This window comes from Ahaetulla prasina, chromosome 4 (assembly GCF_028640845.1).
Source record: "Ahaetulla prasina isolate Xishuangbanna chromosome 4, ASM2864084v1, whole genome shotgun sequence".
Classification (NCBI taxonomy): domain Eukaryota; kingdom Metazoa; phylum Chordata; class Lepidosauria; order Squamata; family Colubridae; genus Ahaetulla; species Ahaetulla prasina.
In genome coordinates, this window is record NC_080542.1 from 113,738,833 (window position 1) to 113,760,195 (window position 21,363).

General features: G+C 38.9%; 1 protein-coding gene across 3 annotated transcripts in view; it reads right to left on the bottom strand.

Moving 5' to 3' along the window:
- Window positions 1–21,363, bottom strand: part of UMAD1 (UBAP1-MVB12-associated (UMA) domain containing 1) — a 140,391-nt gene that overhangs the window by 117,982 nt on the left and 1,046 nt on the right. For all 3 annotated transcript variants that reach the window (XM_058182197.1, XM_058182198.1, XM_058182196.1), the window contains exon 2: window positions 19,603–19,701. In XM_058182197.1, the coding sequence (XP_058038180.1) occupies window positions 19,603–19,684 (82 nt within the window). In that variant the 5' untranslated portion in view covers window positions 19,685–19,701. The remainder of the gene's footprint in view (window positions 1–19,602; window positions 19,702–21,363) is intronic.

The following is a 21,363-nucleotide window of genomic DNA, read 5'->3' on the forward strand; positions in this document are numbered from 1 at the left end:
AAATATTCAGAGATTAACTTTCTTCTCCTGCTAGCTCAACATTTCAAAAGTTAAGATCTAAAAGTTTTGTCTATTGAAAGAAGATGGGATGTCTTTTCTGATAACAGATTCTAAACTAAATTAACTTACTTGTAAATGGAAATAAGAATGTTGCACAAGGTGTATGATGTTTTCAAAATACTTCACAGTGGTTTTTTTTTTTTAATTAACCCTTCAGAGATTTTTTTTTTTTTGTCTCCTTCACATTGGCTAGCCATTAGCAGATTTCCAAACTACAAGCTCTTCTGGGTCCAGGCTGAAAAAGGAGAAGGGGCTTTTCCCAAGTTCCTTTTCTCCCCAGTGACTGAAAATTTTGAGTGTTATTCACTGAAATAGAAAAGTTGATACATTTCAACAAAACATTTCAAGTTGGGTGGTTCTTTATTCAGGCTGAAAGCACATCTTGCTTTCATTTCAAGCATACCCTTACTTCCTGTTTATTTCTGAACTGATTCAAATTATGATTATCATTTTTAAGCACTAAATGGTTTAGGTTTGGTTATTTAGGTTTGCAATCTCCTGAAAAATCTTGATTTTTGTCTATAAATTATGTTTTAAAATCTACTTCTTATCCCATCACAAATTTTTAAAAAGTACATTTGGGAGGAATGTGGAAGAGCAGCTTTTTTGTGAGTACTATACATTTCCTTAGCTTTGAATTCATTACAGCACAATTACAGATTAGACTATTTTCTCATCACTTTTGGATTCAGTATCAAAATATTTGTTTCTGCAGCTAGAAGCCTTCACTGGCTCTTGTTCTATAACTTATTCTAACATTTGTAGTTTTGTAGCATTAATTTCATAATGCTTTTTAACATTTTAATCTATTGTCAATTCTTTTTCATTCTGGAGCTAAATCTGAGAATAAATAAAGGAGGGGCTTGGGGAAGAGATTCTGTAAAATAGGAAGAAGGTTGGAGTGGACATGTAACTGATTTTTAAAAATATTTCAGTTCAAGTTTACATTTAAAATGTTAATTAAGTTAACTCCCTGAGGGCTTTAAAGATGAATGAATCTAAAAGGACCATGCACAAATTCCCATTGGGTATTGGGTATGCATGAATTAGAAAACATGTGGTTATGTTTTAAAGGAAATTTGAATGTTTAAAATGTTCTGAGATTCCACTGAGAACACATACAGAATAATTGGGGTTTGAAATAAACCCTTTCTGTTTTTCATCTTAGGCTCTCATAATTAGGTTGGAGGGCAACATTGATTAATTACCTATGTCCCAATACACAAAAAGTTGTCATGGATTATTTAAAAAAAGTTTTAAGTAAATTGCTGTAGTAACTAATAGAAGCCATAATTTATAAAAACATTTTTGTATTCCTGCATATAGCTACAGAACCTAGAAAACAATTCTAGGTTGTCCATGCCGAACAATTCAGCATGGATTCACTTCAAAAGAACCCATGAACCTCATCTGCTAGTTTGGATTTATCTCTTCCTGATATATAAGCAGGATGTAAATTGCTGCATATAGTAATCTGCCAGCAATACTTAAAACAACAACAAACAATTCAACTGTTGTACTTATTATGTACTTTAAATGAAAATCAATAAAATTTACATATAGATGCTTAACAGTTGAACAAAAACACAACAAACAATATCTCTTCACTATCTAAAGTGATCAGTTAAACATTAATCAATTTGAGATCAGATCTTGCTAGCAATCGGAAAACATGAACCATTAAAATCCAATTCTTACCTGTACATAATTGCATTTATATGGCAACTCAGTGAATAAGATACTGAAAATGGTCACACCGGGATAGAAAATAAATAATCCAGGAAAAAAAAACCATTGCCAGTAAGAGGACGGAAGGTAATAATAGATAAGGATAAGAACTTGATGTAATTGATACCAGTAGGTTTAAGCTGCCTTAGTAAACATCACCAACTATCTGTACTATTACAAGGAACCTGTGTAATGTTGAAGTTGCATCACTTTTCAGCAACTAAATAACAGCCAGAACTGTCAGTGGCACTTTAGTCATGACAGCTATGAAGCAAGTGATCCTTTTAAAGTAAGAGATAATTCCTCTCCTGCCAGTGTCACTTTCAAAGGGCCTTTTGATATTAGTGTTCATAAGGTCAAACGAAATCATAAAAGTAAAATGTTATATTGTAGTACTAAAAGAACCCAATATTATTTTATGACATTAAAGTACTTCCATAACAAGAATCAGTCAGATACATTTCTAAGGTACAGATTTATAGTTGTTTTTCCCTTTATTTCATCTGTTATATCTTCAAAACAAATAATATAAAGCTTAATCTTAATTTGAACATCAAAAGGGGAATACACGTTCCTGTTCAGAATGAATTATCTATCAAAGTTTTCTATATCTCTTAATAAACATTTATATTTCATTTCTGGCAATTGTATCAACTTTATCTTATCTAAATAATTACCATAGATAAATCTTAACATTTAATTATAATTCATTTTGTTAAATGTTAATTTTTTAATCTTAAAAATCAATAAAACAGAAAAGTTTAAAAAGAGTGAGACAAAAATTGAATCAAGCAATTTTTTTTATCTAAACTTTATTTTAGATTGGAAGATAATTTCAATTTAGATTGTACATTAACTAAACATTTGATTAAAAAACATACAGGTAATTATACCATCATTGGTTCTTACATGCATGTTTTATTATTTCAAAAATGGTTAAAATGTTATAAGAATTGAACTAAATTGATTTACAGACTTAGACCAATAAAAATGTTATAAGAATTTTCAGCAATGTGGTTATTTTGAATTATTGCAGAAAGCTAGGAAGGAATTTTTTTAAGAATCTATTATGGGATAGACATGCATAGACAAACATATGAAGAATTAGTCTGAATAAAAGAAATTGTGTATGAATTCATGTGGAGGAAGGGGATTATAATCATAAAATTAAGAAAAATGAAATTCAGAAAACACAAAAAATAACACTAAATTTAAGAAGCAATAAATAGATTAAAAAATAAACTACAGGTAGTTCTTGCTTAATGACCATTCAAAGTTATGGCGGGATTCCCAAAAGTTATTTACAACCCATTCCCAAAGTTATAGAAGCAGAAGCTTGTCCTTACAACTGACTGCAGGAAAGCTGTAGAGCTCTTTCATCTATCTCTCAACCTTATCTCTTCAGGGGTCCCCACAGGCCTTGGGCATCCCACCACACACCATCCCATACCCTGCTCCTCACTTATTTTTTGTAGACCTTGGAGCTCAAGAAGTTGGGCTAGGGAAGAATGGCAGGCTGCTTCATTACTGTGCCATATGACATGATCCTAGAAGTGGTCACCATTTTCTGAGTAGCTGCACTGAACTGCAGCCATTTAGAAAATGGCAACCATTTCTTGTAGTGCACCATATACTCAGCAACAGAGCATCTTACTTTGCTTCACTAACATGAGCCTTGCTGCCTGGGGAATTCTGGGAGTTAAAGTCCACCAGGCTTAAAGTTGCCAAAGTTGGAGAGCCCTGCTGCATGCCAGTGAAGCAAAGCAAGGTGTTCTATTGCTGGGACTGCACTGCAATCCCTCCAAGCAGATGTCATTTTCTGAGCACAAACTTCCAGGATTACTATGTACATCTGCAAACCGCTTTGTTGCTGGACTGCATGGTACAATCCTGGAAGTACTTACTTGGTAAATTATATCTGCTTGTGACATTGTGGCATGTAGCCCAGCAATCGAGATGCTCACTTTATTTCACTAATGTGAACTTTGTATCATTCCGCAGCACTGAAACACTGTGGAATTTTACAGAGCTCACATTAGTGAAGCAAAGAAAGGAGCTCTGTCAATGGGTTGCACAGCACCCTCTGAAAGTGGCTGCCATTTTCCACATGCAATTCAGTGTGGCTGGTTGGAAAATGGCTGCTACTTCCAGGATTGTGCTATGTGGCCCAGAAATGTAGAGGCCTACTCTACAACCTAACTTGAGCTCTGAAGTTCCTCAAAAGGTAAGTGAACAGGGGGAAGTGAGCCTTGATGATTAGGAAACAGGTCCAAGGCCTGTGGGGATACACTGGCGGGGAAACGCCTGTGGGAATCCTGTGGGGGGTGGAAAGCGCAAGGATAACCTGGTAGGTGGGAAGCAGAGCAGAGGGTGTCTCATGGGATGCAGGAAGCCTTGGGAGGCCCAGACAGGTCTGAGGCTCTGAGCTGAGCCTCTCCCACCTCAGGCACACCTATTCTCCACTAAACAACTAGCACTGTCTTTTAACATCCATATCAGGGAGAACAAGGGTGGAAGGTTGTTAACAACCATCTTGCTCAATGATTATCACTACATGAACAAGTTCCATTATGGTCATAAGTCAAGGACTAACTGTACTATACCATTATGTAAAAACAGTATCTGGGATGATTTAACAGAGTTAGGGCAAAGATCTACTGCATTAGATATGTGAACATAACAAATATAGAAGATTCCCTCCTCAGAGGAATAAACAATGAAACATAATCTCAGAGGACCATATCATTGAGAGATAGCAACCAAAAGTTTCCTGAAAATCATTACACAAAAAACATACTGAAGAAAGATATAGCCCAGTTTAAAAGTATAGAAAGCCATTGTTTCCCAGTAAAATTAACAACAACAATAATAATATTGAAGAGCCAAAATAAAACTTGCTCCAAACCCTTTTAACTATGGTAAAAACATATCATGAATTCTATGCTGGATCACATTGAATGCTATGGCTCCTGGGTGTTCTGCAAAAAATATGCCACAGGGCTCAGCTCCCTCTGCTAGGCAACCAGGGCAAGTGACTGGAAGACGAATGAAAAAAGCAAAAAATCTGAACAAAGGAAGAAAATTACTCAGTTATAGAAGCTTATTATTGATCTGGCCAAGAAACGTGGAAGGAGAATCACCTGAACATGGAAATCAATGAAAAAAGACTTATGGAACTGAGATGTATTATTTTGAACCACAAGCTAGTGGTTCAAGTATAGTTAGTATAAAATTATAGCTAGTATAAAATTACAAGAGATTGCAAGCAGAGCAGTGCAAGATCAAGGCTCAAGTGTAACTGATAATAGAGAAAACGTAGATGTGGAGCAACAAGTAGTAGACAAAAGGAAGGAAATCAAAAAAGCTAATGAGTAACAAGAAGCAAAACTGGATTATATCTTGAAAACCAACAGCTAGAGTCAAATTAGCTGAGAAGATTAAAACTCAGACAGAAAACATGGAAAAAATTTGATTGCCAAAACTGAATCAAGTTAGTAAGAGAAGTTTGGCTAAATTATTGAAGAATGTGAACTAAGCTGTCCAAACTATTCCAACAGAAATATTAACTCAAACAAACCAGCTAATGTATGCAGCAGCTTATGTTACTACTGAAGAATTAGACTTGGAAATTGGAAAGAATAAAGCAATTAAGACAGGAAAACCAAAAGTGGAAAACCAAAGTGAAAAATTCTCCTGGAGTTAAAAATAAAGAAAGTTCTATTGAATTTAAGGAATTTGAAGAATTTGAGGCAAGGAAACCTGAAGAATAAAAAAAAATCAGAGCCTGACAACAAGCTATGATCTGGAAAACAAGGAAATAGCCGTTGCAGTTGAAGAGCTAAACAAACAGTTGCGACCATTTCAGAGAAAATAAAGCAATACAATAACCAAATAATGCAATTTCAGCAAAATTCACAAGTTTGAGCAAGGCATCATTTTTATAAGACCCTTGAAAGTGGACATGGTGCTACCACAAGAAAAAAACAAAGAAAGAAAGAAAATACCCTGAAAATTTGAAAGAACTTGTGGGAAAATAACAAGAAAAACAATGAGATCGCAAAATGGATCAAGTAGTTGAAAGCACTGTAAAAGTGACTAGAATGGAAGATGTTCACACAACAAAAGAAATGGTGCAAAAGCAAGCAAAGGAGATCAAGAACTGGAATCCCCCAGGTTTAGATGAGGTGCATGGATTTTGGATGAAATCACTAACAAGTTTGCATTCAAGATTAGCAAACCAGATGAATCAGATTCTGGAAACACCAGAAAGTGAAAAATGGCTAACAACTGGAATAACGTTTTTGATTCAGGAGGATGTAGAAATGGGAAACAAATCTGAAAATTACAGGCAATCACTTGCCTGCCATTCACATACAAATTCTTACAAGCATTATTGCAAAGTAAATTTATGGTTATCTAGAAAACAAGAATTTGCTGCCTGTAGAACAGAAAGGATGCTGAAAAAATTCAAAAGGAACCAAAGACCAACTGATGATTGATAAACTGGTTTTGAGGAATTCAAGGAAAAGAGAAACAAATTTGTTCATGCCTTGGATTGATTACAAGAAAGCATTTGATTCTGTTCCACACAGCTGGACTGAGAAATGCTTAGACATTTTTAGAATTAGCAGCAAGATCCAGAAATTCCTGAAGACTTCCATGAAGCTATGGCAAACTAAGTTGATGTGGAGAAGAATTTGATGAAGTTGAAATGAAATGAGGAATCTTCCAAGGTTACTCATTGTCACTTCTGTTATTTGTACTTTCAATGGGACCACTAATAAGCATTTTGAACAAAAGGAATTGCAGCTATGAATTGGCTAAAAAAGGATTGAAAATTTCCCATTTGCTCTTCATGGATGATTTAAAACTGTTTGGAAAAACAAAAGCTAAATTGATCTCACTGCTGAAAAGCACTGAGGAGTTTAGCAGAGACATTGAAATGCAATTTGACAAATTGTTGAAGATGATAGATTCAAACTTGTTAATGAATAGAATAGAATAGAATTTTTATTGGCCAAGTGTGATTGGTGCACACTTGTCTTGGTGCATATGCTCTCAGTGTACATAAAAGAAAAGATACGTTCATCAAGGTTCAACACTTACAACACAATTGATCGTCAATATATCAATATAAATCATAAGGATTGCCAGCAACAAAGTTACAGTCATACGTCATAAGTGGAAAGAGATTGGTGATGGGAACTCTGAAGAGTTGATAAAAGCAGTAACACCAGAAGGGTAGAAGTACTTGGGAGTTTTAGAAGCTTCTAACCTATTGCATAACCAAGTCAAGGAAACTACTTCAACAAAACATATAAAGTGAGTCCAGAAAATTTTGAGATCCAAAGCTTAGTGGAGGGAATGTCATAAAAGCAACTAACCCCTTGGCAATGCCTGTAATACAATACTCAGCTGGAATAATTGATTGGGCTCAATTAGAATTTGGTAACTTGGATTGAAAGACAAGAAAATTAATGACAATGCACCATGCTCTGCACCCAAAAAGTGATATTGATTGATTGTACTTGCCGAGAACTGAGAGAGGCAGAGGACTTTTATAGATGAAACACTGTGGAAGAGGGAAAACATGGCTTAAACTACTACATAAAATAGCAAGATAATGAAGGAGGTGAACAAAAGAAACCTCTTGAAAACAACAAGATTGGAAGCAAAATAGCAAAAGGAAACAATTGAACATTAAGTTGATAACTGAAAAAAGAAGGCTATGCAGAGTCAATACCTGAAGGACATTGAAGAAAAGGTAAATATAAAGCTAACATGGAGCTTTTTGAGATCAGGGGTGCTGAAGAAAGAAACTGAAGGCTTCATTTTGGGTGCCCAAGAACAAGCCTTGCAGACCAATTCTACGAAAGCAAAAATTAAACACATCAGTAATCACAGCAAATGTCATTTATGCAATGAGAAAACTGAAACAGTGGATCACCTTAATAGTGGCTGCAGCAAAATCTCACAGACTGAATATCATGATCAAGTTACCAAAATCATACAGTGGACGCTTTGCCAGAAGTTTGTTTCAAATGTCTCAAGCTTAATCCCTCCAAGACGGAGTGGCTGTGGATGCCGGCACACCAATTCAGGTAGCTGCAGCCGCGGCTGGCTGTTGGAGGCGAGTTACTGGCCCCAAAGGATAGGGTGCGCAACTTGGGTGTCCTCCTGGATGATCGGCTGTCGTTTGAAGACCATTTGACGGCCGTCTCCAGGAGGGCCTTCCACCAGGTTCGCCTGGTTGCAGTTCGCCCCTTCCTTGATTGGGATGGCTTATGCACAGTCACTCATGCGCTCGTTACCTCTCGCTTGGATTACTGTAATGCTCTCTACATGGGGCTCCCCTTGAAGTGCGCTCGGAGGCTTCAGTTAGTCCAGAATGCAGCTGCGTGGGTTATAGAGGGAGCTACGCGTAGCTCCCATGTAACACCGCTCCTGCGCAGACTGCACTGGCTGCCTGTGGCCTTCGGGTGCACTTTAAGGTGTTAGTTATGACCTTTAAATCGCTCCATGGCTTAGGACCTGGGTACTTACGGGACCGCCTGCTGTTACCACACGCCTCCCACCGACCCGTGCGCTCCCATGAGAGGGACTTCTCAGGGTGCCGTCCGCCAAACAATGTCGGCTGGCGGCCCCAGAAGGGCCTTCTCTGTGGGGCTCCCACTCTGGAGCAGGCTTCCCGGGTTTCGCCAAATACCCGACCTTGGACATTTCGTCGAACTCAAGACTCATCTTTTTATCCAGCGGGGCTGGCTTAAATTGGGATTTTAATGTTTAAATTTATTAATTTTAAGCTTTAGTATGGGAAATTTTAATCATTGGGCTAATTTAAAATAAGTTTTTTAAATCGTATTTTAAACTTGTATATTGTATTGTCGGTTTTATTATGCCTGTACACCGCCCTGAGTCCTTCGGGAGAAGGGCGGTATAAAAATCAAATAAAATAAATAAATAATAAATAAATAAATGCAGTAAAAATTACTGGGAATACCAAATTAACAAAGTTCTTGAAAATTTAGCAATTCAAGATTCTGTGGGACTTTCAAATCCAAACAAACTGAGATTTGACCCACAACACACCTGATATCGTTATTGTGGAAAAGGAAAAAAGTCTGGTTCATTGATATTGCAATACTAGGTGATGCATGAATTAGGAGAAACAGCTAGAAAAAATAACAAAATATTGTGATTTGCAAATTGAAATTGAGCGATTATGGAGAAAAAAAATCAATGATTGTACCAGTAGTAATAAGAGCCCTTGGAGCAATACCAAAGGACTGCATAGATATAGAAATTTTGAACTTATTAGACCTGAATAGCCTGACTTTGCAAAAAAACCATCCTATTCAAAACTGTCTACATATTTAGAGGTAACAGCTCTTAGGTCCTTTGTTAGGACTTGAACTGTTAAATTTTTATCAGTCTCAGATTGTGAATCAAATTGAAGAATAACCTAATCATCAGCATCAAGTAATCTTGAGTTCAGTGTTCTTTCTTTCTACCTCATTCTCCAATGACAAGAATATTTCAGTTTCACAACTACTCAGAATATTTTGGAATATCTGAATTTCAGTTTGCACAATCTGAATTCAATCTAAAATCCTGTTTCATTCTCACTAATCAAAATAGAAACAAAGCTCAGCCCTTTCTTTATAGAAACTAGAGCCTTCTCCAATTATTATTTTTTATTATTATTATTATTATTATTATTATTATTATTATTATTATTATTATTATTATTATTATTATTATTATTATTAAATCCCTTTTTGAAATAGATGGGCAGTTTAGAAATATGAAATATTAATAAATAATTTCAATCCATTAAGGCAGGGAATACATGTGACAATTGTATTGTTTTTTTCTACAAAAGGCTTAATATCATTTCAAAAACAAACAAGTCCTAAGTTCTAACTCCCCTAACAAACAAAAAATAAAAGAAATTCAGTTTGTGACAAGAAACTGGATGATTTGCAAAGAGGCCAAACGGAAATAAGAGAAGAAATTGTGACTATCCAAAAGGATTTAAAGGATACTCAACAAGTCTCAGCAGAAAACAAGCAGAAAGTGGAAGGTCTGGAGGGTGAAATGCGGGCAGTGCAGAAAAGAGAGGAGACGACAGGCAATGCTGTGCTTGGACTACAGATGGATAAAATGTCTTATTTCCTTAGGTTTCAAAATTTGGAAGAAGTGGACCAAGAAGACTTGAGAGATGTTGTGACTAAATTGTTGGGAGAATTTCTTGGGAGAAGTGTTGATTTCATGAATTGGGATGTGGATCGAGTTTATAGAGTTAATTCGCAATATGCACGCATGCAGTTCCCAGAGAGGTTCATGTCAAATTTGTGAGAAGAGGCGAGATGAAATTCTTAGAAAACATAGGAGTGGGGCACTGATTTACAGGGGCAGGAGATAGCCATTCTGAGGCAGATTCCCAGACAGGTGCGTGAAAAAGAAAGAAATATTATTTTTGTCAAGCAAATTGTACCAGAAGGAGTGGGCTTCAGATGGCTGATGCCAGAGGATTGATGATTTTCGGAGAGGGCATTACGAAAAAAATCAGTACAATTGCGGAGGCTACGGCCTATGTGGAGGAACACAAAGCCTTCCTGGAATCAGATGACCCAGGAATTGAAGAAGGGGAGGTTATAGATCATGGGGCTGAAGCGGCTGCCGCTGTTGCGGCCCTGGAGTTGGGTCAGGCTGAACCCAGAGTTCTGAGATCCAAAACTAGGAAGTGATAAAGATATTTGGGATTGTGTTGGTTTTCCTTATTCTCTTTTGTACGATATTCTGTTTATTCTTGACTCTTCTTTATTACGTATTTAAAATTTGCAAACTTTGCTACTTCGTGTCACCTGCTTGCCTTATGGCTGTTGTATGTGTTAAAAAATTTGAGTAAAATTCTTATTTTAGATAAGAAAAATGAAAATTTACCATACCTGATATGTATTTGTATAAACCTTTTTTGACTAATAAAAACTTTTCGAACAAAAAAAAAAAAAAAAAAGAAATTCAGTTTGCATCATTGCCTCATCCAATGCATCTCTTAGTTCCCAAAAAATATTATGTATGTCCCTGCCATTAAGAGGTTGGTCAATCTGGCATCAATGAACAACATTACCTAAATTTAGATATTACAGGAAAATGTGCTTTGTTTAAATTAAAAAAACAAAGTTTTTAATTTTCCTTACAAAATAGAAGAACAGAAGAAAAGTAATCAGCCTTAGTTTATGTATAACAGGGTAGTCAACCTTTTTGTACCTACTGCCCACTTTTGTATCTCTGTTAGTAGTAAAATTTTCTAACCACCCACTGGTTCCACAATAATGCGTTGTCTGTGCATACCTCTCACACATCATGGTTTGGGTTTGTGGGGGGGCGCCAGCTACAGCTCTGCTTGTCTGTTAAAGCTGGGTGGTGTGGGGGGAGATGCGCAAGCTATTCTGGGACGAGGCTCTTTTGTTTGCAGTCGCACTATAGTGCCATTTAGTTTCTCTTACGTAACGTTAACTAAACATATGCATGGGCAATGTAAATAATATGTTTTCAGAAATTTAAATTGTCACGGGGAATTTTATGAATGAAAATGTTTTTAAATAATGCTATGAATTTTTTTTAAAAAAACAATTAAATTAAAAAAAAAGAAAAGTGCTTCAGTATCAGACAAAACCCCTACCGCCCATCATGAAAGCTGGAATGCCCACTAGTGGGAGGTAGGGACCAGGTTGACTACCACTGATGTATAACATACAATTACAATTATGTTTGAATTGGGGCATTTTCAACAGAATTTAAGTAAGCGTTCTTGAATTGATTAAGAAAATTTAAATTTAAAAAGTTGCTCACTTTTTATACCTCTTAAATAAGTTTCAGCACAACTATCACATAAATTTTTTATCACTTGGTTCCAGAAAGGCAGCTCTTTGTTTAAAATCATAACTTTGGAATCAAATGATTCCGAAGCTCAGCAACACATTACCAGTAATCTTTCTTTAAACATGCTTGTTTCTTCTGTCTCTGAAACTACTTTTTTCTTGTTTGCCTATGTTCAGCCATCTCTGCAAATGCACTGTTTTTCTTTTCTAGTACAATCATTTTACCCCCATTTGCTGGTCTGTCACACTGTTTATACAATTCTTTTGCTAAGACTGAAAGGGGAAATGTACTAATGGACAGTATTACTAAAAGTAATTTGTTAGCACTCGCAGATCCTAGGGAAGACATGTGATAAAAAAATGCTCTGGGTAATACAGAACTCAGTCATAGACCTCTGGCTTAGCACAACTGCTGAGAAGGAATGGATCTTCTCTTAATATGGGTAGCAGGTATATTTGTTCACCAATCTTTGGCAAATATAACACTGTATGTATTACCATAAATTTAAAAAATTCATAAACTACGAATAGTCCTGAGGTTACAAGGGCAACTGGGACCAGAATTTCTGTTGCTAAGTGATGCAGTTATGCAGCATAATGTCACATGATGGCATTGCTTAGCAATGGCAGTCCTGGAAGTCCTGGTTGCTGTTGTAACTCCAGAATTACATGGGCGTTAAGCAAAGACTTCATGTGACCGCAACATAGAAAGAGGAATCCTATGCAAGCAGACCAGCAGGTGGGTGCTACATAGCATAGCCATACTTGGAGATGTGGGCTGGTGCTACAGAGCATACACAGGTGGGCAAAAATGTAGTAGCTCCCTGTAGTAGCTCCCTCGTGGCTCCCGTGTGACACCTATCCTGCGCAGACTGCACTGGCTACCTGTGGCCTTCCGGGTGCGCTTCAAGGTTTTGGTGACCATCTTCAAAGCGCTCCATGGCATAGGGCCGGGCTACCTACGGGACCGCCTACTGCTACCGAATACCTCTCACCGACCCGTACGCTCTCACAGAGAGGGACTCCTCAGGGTGCCGTCAGCGAGACAGTGTCGTCTGGCGACACCCAGGGGAAAGGCCTTCTCTGTGGGGGCTCCCGCCCTCTGGAACGAACTCCCCCCAGGACTTCGTCAACTTCCGGACCTCCGAACCTTCCGTCGCGAGCTTAAAACACATTTATTCATCTGCGCAGGACTGGACTAGATTTTAAATTTATAGGGGTTTTAATTGGTTTTAATATTTATACTATTTTTAATAATTTGGCTTTTAGAATAAGTTTTTTAATGGTTATCTTAATTTGTACATATATGTTTTTATTTGCCTGTGAACCGCCCTGAGTCCTTCGGGAGATAGGGCGGTATACAAATATGAATAAATAAATAAATAAATAAATAAATAAATAAATAAATAAATAAATAAATAAATAAATAAATAAATAAAGTAGGAGCAGGAGTGACTTGTGACCTCCTGCCAGCTTTCCCATTGAATTTGCTTGTTGAAAGCTGACAAGGAAGATTGCAAATGGTGATCACATAGCTGTGGGGATGCTGCAATTGCTACAACTTCAAAAATTTGTCATAAGTTTCATTCAGTACTATTGTAATTTTCAATGGTAGCTGAATGAGTGATTATAACCCAAGGACTATCTGCAGAAATGACCTGACCATAAGTAGATATTTTTCAGAGAAAATTGATACCTAGAATGAAACATGAGGAAAGACAGTTTGCAAAGTATCTTTTTAAACAACAGATCCATCTGCAGGGTCTTGGACTATTTGGAATGTTGTTATGATTTCATATTAAGATATTTAAACACATTTTAAAGGCTAACGACATAAAAATATATATAGTAGATTAAAAATTAGCGCAATTTTATAAATTTAAATAGATTTCATGGCAAATTAGCTACTCTATTTTTGTCCAAATGTAGCAGATGTTATTTCTAAAGGTTACATCCACTAGAGAACTATATAACAAACTGCACCTATGAATAAAATTGCTGGAATACAAATGTTTCTGTTTGTAGATAGCAATGGGAATACTCAGATATGACACTATACAAAGGCCACAGAAAGCAGTACACAGAAGATCCTATTATTAAGAAAAACTTCCCTTACACCAGAAAGTATTATTCCTTTGTTATTTAAATTCTATTAATTTGCATTAGAAATGGCAAGTTCATTTGGTCAAGATATAACTATTTTTGTGAAGTTAGACAACATATTTACTATATTTCTTACAATTTTAATACAACATGAAGTTTATAGTAATTCCTATTCCTGCACTCCATTATTATCTCTTTAAAAATATGCAAATTCACTTCTTTATAAGTATTTTCTTTTCCAATGACTCGTAATCATGTTTTGAAATAAATTGACGAAACATCTCCTGAGATTTTTATTATTTCAAACTTACAAACTGATTACAAATTTCATTCCATTAATTTTGAAAACTCATTTAAAATATTGAAATATTATTTTAATAAAAGAGGAGGTTATTAATAGATATTGCATTCAATTCAGTCAAGGAGCATGTGAACATAAAGAAATATGCCACCTAATGATTCAAAAGCATACTGCACTTTGTTTTTGTGTAAAACAAAAATACCCAAGAGGATTATTTGACTCCACACTGAATGAACAGATAGCAATTATCTCCTTATGCGACTAGAAATCAATGACACTCGAGAGGGTTGTTTTTCTGGTACCCTCATAGTTCTTGCTCATTGAATTCAAAGTACTGAAATCAGACACATGGAACTTTTAACCCTATTATTCACAAAATAGAGATCAACAACAAAGCCAAACAATCTCTCACTTCTGAAAGTAGCTATTACATAAAAGTGGCAATCTGTACACTAAAATCATGAAATGACTTTTATAGACAGGAAGGTGGGAAGTCTTACCACTTGCATGAAAGTAAAAGAACACCTCACAAATAATACATAATTTGGTAAAAAAAACTTCAGTATAGAGATGTTGCAATTTTGCTATTGAAAAGGCAGTAACTAAGAATACATGTAACTTTTTTCACTTCCTCTTTGAAAAGTCATAACCTGATCTGTAAACTACCGTACATCTTTGTTTGTTATGACTTTGAAGGTAACATTCTTGAATATAAGAATATTCTGCTTAAATCCAGATCACATCGGTCCACATATTAGAGTAGTGGTCTGTCAGTTTTTAGGAAGGAAATCTTCCAAAACAGAATCATAAACTACTTCCTATGGACTACATAAGATTAATATTATTTATTTATTTATTTATTTTATTTGATTTTTATACCGCCCTTCTCCCGAAGAACTCAGGGCGGTGTACAGGCAAGATAAAACCAACAATACAAATATACAAGTTAAAATACCATTTAAAAAAACTTATTTAAAATTAGCCTGAAGTTAAAAAATTACCGTCAATTAAAACCCCATTTAAAATTGATAAAATTTCACTATTAAAAATCCAATTTAAGCCAGCCCCGCGCGAATAAAAAGATGTGTCTTCAGTTCGCAACGGAATGTCCGAAGGTCAGGTATTTGACGTAAACCCGGGGGAAGCTCGTTCCAGAGTGTAGGAGCCCCACAGAAGGCCCTTCCTGGGGCCGCCAGCCGACATTGTTTGGCGGACGGCACCCTGAGAAGTCCCTCTCTATGGGGCGTGCGGGTCGGTGGGAGGCATGTGGTAACAGCAGGCGGTCCCGTAAGTACCCAGGTCCTAAGCCATGGGCGCTTTAAAGGTCGTAACCAACACCTTAAAGTGCACTCGAAGGCCACAGGCAGCCAGTGCAGTCTGCGCGAGGCGGTGTTACATGGGAGCTACGCGTAGCTCCCTCTATCACCAGCGCAGCTGCATTCTGGACTAACTGAAGCCTCGAGTGCACCTCAAGGAGCCCCATGTGAGAGCATTACAGTAATCAGCGAGAGGTAGCGGCGCGCATGAGTGACTGTGCATAAGGCATCCCGATCAAGGAAGGCGCAACTGCGAACCAGGCGAACCTGGTGGAAGGCCCTCCTGGAGCGGCCGTCAAATGATCTTCAAGCGACAGCCGATCATCCAGGAGGACACCTAAGTTGCGCACCCTATCCTTTGGGGCCAATAACTCGCCTCCGACAGCCAGCTGCGGCTGCAGCTGACTGAATCGGGATGCCGGCATCCACAGCCACTCCGTCTTGGAGGATTAAGCTTGAGCCTGTTTCTCCCCATCCAGACCCGTACGGCTTCCAAACACGGGACAGCACTTCAACAACTTCATTGGGGTGGCCGGGGTGGAAAAAACCAACTGGGTATCATCAGCGTACTGCTGGTATCTCACCCCGAAACCACTGATGATCTCACCCAACGGCTTCATGTAGATGTTGAACAACAGGGGCGAGAGAATCGACCCCTGTGGGACCCCACAAGTGAGGCCCCTCGCGGTCGACCTCTGCCCCCCTGTCAACACCGTCTGCGTCCGGTCGGAGAGATAGGAGGAGAACCACCGATATACGGTGCCTCCCACTCCCAATCCCCCCAGCCGGCGCAGCAGGATACCATGGTCGATGGTATCGAACGCCGCCGAGAGGTCTAATAGGACCAGGGCAGAGGAATAACCCCTGTCCCTGGCCCTCCAGAGATCATCCACCAATGCGACCAAAGCTGTCTCCGTGCTGTATCCGCGTCGGAAGCCGGACTGATATGACTGTTGACTGCTCTCTTAAGGCAAAAAGCTCACATACTTTGGGCAAATAATGTGAACTAGACAATATCCTTGTGCTTGGCAAATTTGAAGAGACTAGAAGATAAACACAAAGTGGGTGAATGAAGACAGATCAGAATTTTATTTGTCTATGTAGTTACCAGGATCTGAATGTCAGTTATGTCATCTAACTAGTTAACACAAATATATATATAAACATAGCATTCAACAGACCACATGAAAAAGGCTAAATATTTCATGAGCTATACTTCATTTACCCATTTGATGTAATGTTGTTTTTCTTTGTTCCTATCAAATTAATTGTTCTGGCAACTTTCTTTGTGTGTGCCAGAGCACTGGAAACCTGAAGACCAGGTGGCCAGCACACTCATGTGCACCGGCCAGCTGGTCTTTGTGTGTGCCAGAGCACTGGAAACCTGAAGACCAGGTGGCCAGCACACTCATGTGCACCGCCAGCTGGTCTTTGTGTGTGCCAGAGCACTGGAAACCTGAAGACCAGGTGGCCAGCACACTCATGTGCACCGGTCAGCTGGTCTTTGTGTGTGCCAGAGCACTGGAAACCTGAAGACCAGGTGGCCAGCACACTCATGTGCACCGCCAGCTGGTCTTTGTGTGTGCCAGAGCACTGGAAACCTGAAGACCAGGTGGCCAGCACACTCATGTGCACCGCCAGCTGGTCTTTGTGTGTGCCAGAGCACTGGAAACCTGAAGACCAGGTGGCCAGCACACTCATGTGCACCGCCAGCTGGTCTTTGTGTGTGCCAGAGCACTGGAAACCTGAAGACCAGGTGGCCAGCACACTCATGTGCACCGCCAGCTGGTCTTTGTGTGTGCCAGAGCACTGGAAACCTGAAGACCAGGTGGCCAGCACACTCATGTGCACCGCCAGCTGGTCTTTGTGTGTGCCAGAGCACTGGAAACCTGAAGACCAGGTGGCCAGCACACTCATGTGCACCGCCAGCTGGTCTTTGTGTGTGCCAGAGCACTGGAAACCTGAAGACCAGGTGGCCAGCACACTCATGTGCACCGCCAGCTGGTCTTTGTGTGTGCCAGAGCACTGGAAACCTGAAGACCAGGTGGCCAGCACACTCATGTGCACCGCCAGCTGGTCTTTGTGTGTGCCAGAGCACTGGAAACCTGAAGACCAGGTGGCCAGCACACTCATGTGCACCGCCAGCTGGTCTTTGTGTGTGCCAGAGCACTGGAAACCTGAAGACCAGGTGGCCAGCACACTCATGTGCACCGCCAGCTGGTCTTTGTGTGTGCCAGAGCACTGGAAACCTGAAGACCAGGTGGCCAGCACACTCATGTGCACCGCCAGCTGGTCTTTGTGTGTGCCAGAGCACTGGAAACCTGAAGACCAGGTGGCCAGCACACTCATGTGCACCGCCAGCTGGTCTTTGTGTGTGCCAGAGCACTGGAAACCTGAAGACCAGGTGGCCAGCACACTCATGTGCACCGCCAGCTGGTCTTTGTGTGTGCCAGAGCACTGGAAACCTGAAGACCAGGTGGCCAGCACACTCATGTGCACCGCCAGCTGGTCTTTGTGTGTGCCAGAGCACTGGAAACCTGAAGACCAGGTGGCCAGCACACTCATGTGCACCGCCAGCTGGTCTTTGTGTGTGCCAGAGCACTGGAAACCTGAAGACCAGGTGGCCAGCACACTCATGTGCACCGCCAGCTGGTCTTTGTGTGTGCCAGAGCACTGGAAACCTGAAGACCAGGTGGCCAGCACACTCATGTGCACCGCCAGCTGGTCTTTGTGTGTGCCAGAGCACTGGAAACCTGAAGACCAGGTGGCCAGCACACTCATGTGCACCGCCAGCTGGTCTTTGTGTGTGCCAGAGCACTGGAAACCTGAAGACCAGGTGGCCAGCACACTCATGTGCACCGCCAGCTGGTCTTTGTGTGTGCCAGAGCACTGGAAACCTGAAGACCAGGTGGCCAGCACACTCATGTGCACCGCCAGCTGGTCTTTGTGTGTGCCAGAGCACTGGAAACCTGAAGACCAGGTGGCCAGCACACTCATGTGCACCGCCAGCTGGTCTTTGTGTGTGCCAGAGCACTGGAAACCTGAAGACCAGGTGGCCAGCACACTCATGTGCACCGCCAGCTGGTCTTTGTGTGTGCCAGAGCACTGGAAACCTGAAGACCAGGTGGCCAGCACACTCATGTGCACCGCCAGCTGGTCTTTGTGTGTGCCAGAGCACTGGAAACCTGAAGACCAGGTGGCCAGCACACTCATGTGCACCGCCAGCTGGTCTTTGTGTGTGCCAGAGCACTGGAAACCTGAAGACCAGGTGGCCAGCACACTCATGTGCACCGGTCAGCTGGTCTTCGGGTTTCCGGTACACATGAAGACCAACTGCCCTGCACACATGCGTGCGCTGGAAACCAAAAGAGCAGCTGGTGACAGTGCACTTGCCCATAGGGAGGGCTCTGCGTGCCATCTCTGCCACGAGTGCCAGAGGTTCGCCATCACAGCCATCGAGAAATAGTACAATGGGAACATTAACAATAGAGGAACAGTTAATTACTCAAAAGCAACAACTCTCCAATAATCTTTGCTTTTTTGTTTCTCCCACAATTGTTTTTCCTAGGACTGCTTCTTCTCTACATGACTCAGCTGAGATATAAGATTATGAGTTACTTCTTTATGTCATTTTTTACTGAATTCATTACACTTTTAATGTTTTAAGACAACAATCAATGCAAGATCAAGTGCATCAACAAATAGAAATACATGCAAATAGTGTTTGCAACCTCTGTAAGCGGTGACTGTTCAGTAAGTTTTGTATTCAGAGGTAAACTCTATTGGAATTATTTTAGAATAGCTAAATAAATAAATCCTGCTTTAGAACTAAAACATCCTGAAACATATTGGTTTTAAAAGCAACCGTAATATGTCACTAACTGACTTATTTTTAGATTGTTATAACCAAAGGAACTAAGTCACAGAACTATATTATTACTTGTTTAGTGAGGTAGTTATTACAGATGCAAAGAACCTATAGCAAAGTATGTGAGTAGAATAACTGTAACAGCTACAATAAACCATTTATTTTACATTCTTACTCCCAAAATAATAATTTATTTTAAAAAATTGATTGGATTAGTAACCACCTGTACTTATTCAAGCACTACATTCTATGTATTTTTCAGTTAGCACCTTGTAGCATACAGAATCTAGAAAATATTTTTAAAAAATAAATGATTTCTATGTGATTAAAGATACTTACCCAGAAAAACAAATCCATCTACTTCTTTGTCAGTCACCACTACCTTTTTGGTATCCTGGCTTTTTCTGAATAAACTGAACATCTCTTTGCAATACAAATCTAAGAATAAAAAGTAAAGAAAGAAAGTAAAGAAAGCAAACCAAATTCACATTTCTTAATTATCAAAATATATTTTGGAAAACATTTCATCTGGAGGGGTAAACTTAAGAGGGACAATGAAATACCATAATTACCATTAATTAAAAAAACTACATAGGCTTTGTATGTTGAGACAGTAATAGTCAATTCCCAAGCATTAGCATTTTGCACAGTAAAACAGAATTCCAGCTCCCTAAATTTAATAAAAGCTGGAAGTACTCCTTTATGCTGATGATGTAGCAATTCTGACTTAAACTTGGATTGTTCTTAGAAAACCAGACTATTGTAGGAAAGAACGGCTGATAGTAAAATATTCAATAATTTTAAAAAGGGTTTTCTCAAAGATATTCAGATGCCCAAACACCAGTAGCAGATTAACAAAAATAATTTAGAGTAAGTTTTATAGTTCAAATACAGGTAATCCTCGACTTACAATCATTCATTTGTGGCCATTTGAAGTTACAATGATACTGAAAAAAGTGACATTATCATTTTTCACAGTTATGACCGTTGCAGCATCCCCATGATCGTATGATCAAAATTCAGATGCTTGGCAAGTGGTTCATATTTATGTTGGCTGCAGTATGCCAAGGTTATGTGATCACCATTTGTGTCCTTCTGACAAGCAAAGTCAATGGGAAAGCCAGATTCATTTAATAATGATGTTACTATTTATTTATTTGTTTGTTTGTTTGTTCTTTCATTCAATTTGTATAACTGCCCAACTCAACCCAGTATCCGGAGGGCTTACAATTCTAAAATTATAAAACAATTTCAAAAACATTAAATAGAAACAGTCACAATACAGGGTGAATAAAAATCGATGATTATTTTTTTAAAAATCAAAAAAATTGGATTTTTAAATTTAAATTAAATTTATTTTAATAAAATGCTTTTGGAGTAAAAATCTATTTAAAGATAGTTTTCTATTTAAGATACATTAATAATTTAGTTTATTCAGCATGAAATGGAGTTTAGTTATGTAGCAAGAGGCTGTAAATTCTGCAATATTGGGAATGTCGGTGAGTCAACAACGGATTAGAAGAGGAGCCATTGCAGGACAGAGATGACAGCTGCTCTTTAAAAATTATAATTTAAATCGAGTCCTTCAGGTAACCTGATACTGAGCCATGTAAAGGTGAAACCAGCACTTTGAATTGCACCCATAAACACTCTGGTAGCCAGTGCAGTTCATAGAGTACTACAGTTACATGTGGTGTGTAACTGGCACCATATATTACCCATGCAGCAGTATTTTATATCAGTTGAAGTTTCCAAATGCTCTTCAAGGGTAATCCAATGGTAACTGAATACAAAAAAGTCCTTATTTATCTGTCCATAAATATACATACTCTCTTAGTTTTCATTTTATTCACACAGCTTTATAATTAAGTGATTTATGGTCTGCTGGGGACCCCTGCCCTAAATCACTTCTAATTCCAGGGACAGGAAGTTGAAATTATTCCTTAGCAGTTCATATTAGTCCCCAATCATATCTGCAGTAATATCAAGCACTTTTAGCAAGCCACCATGAAGCTAGAAGAATGGTATAATAGTAAGCTCTCTTTAACCCAATTATTATGAGCAAAGTCTCCCATTTGGTCACCAACAAAACAGGACTTC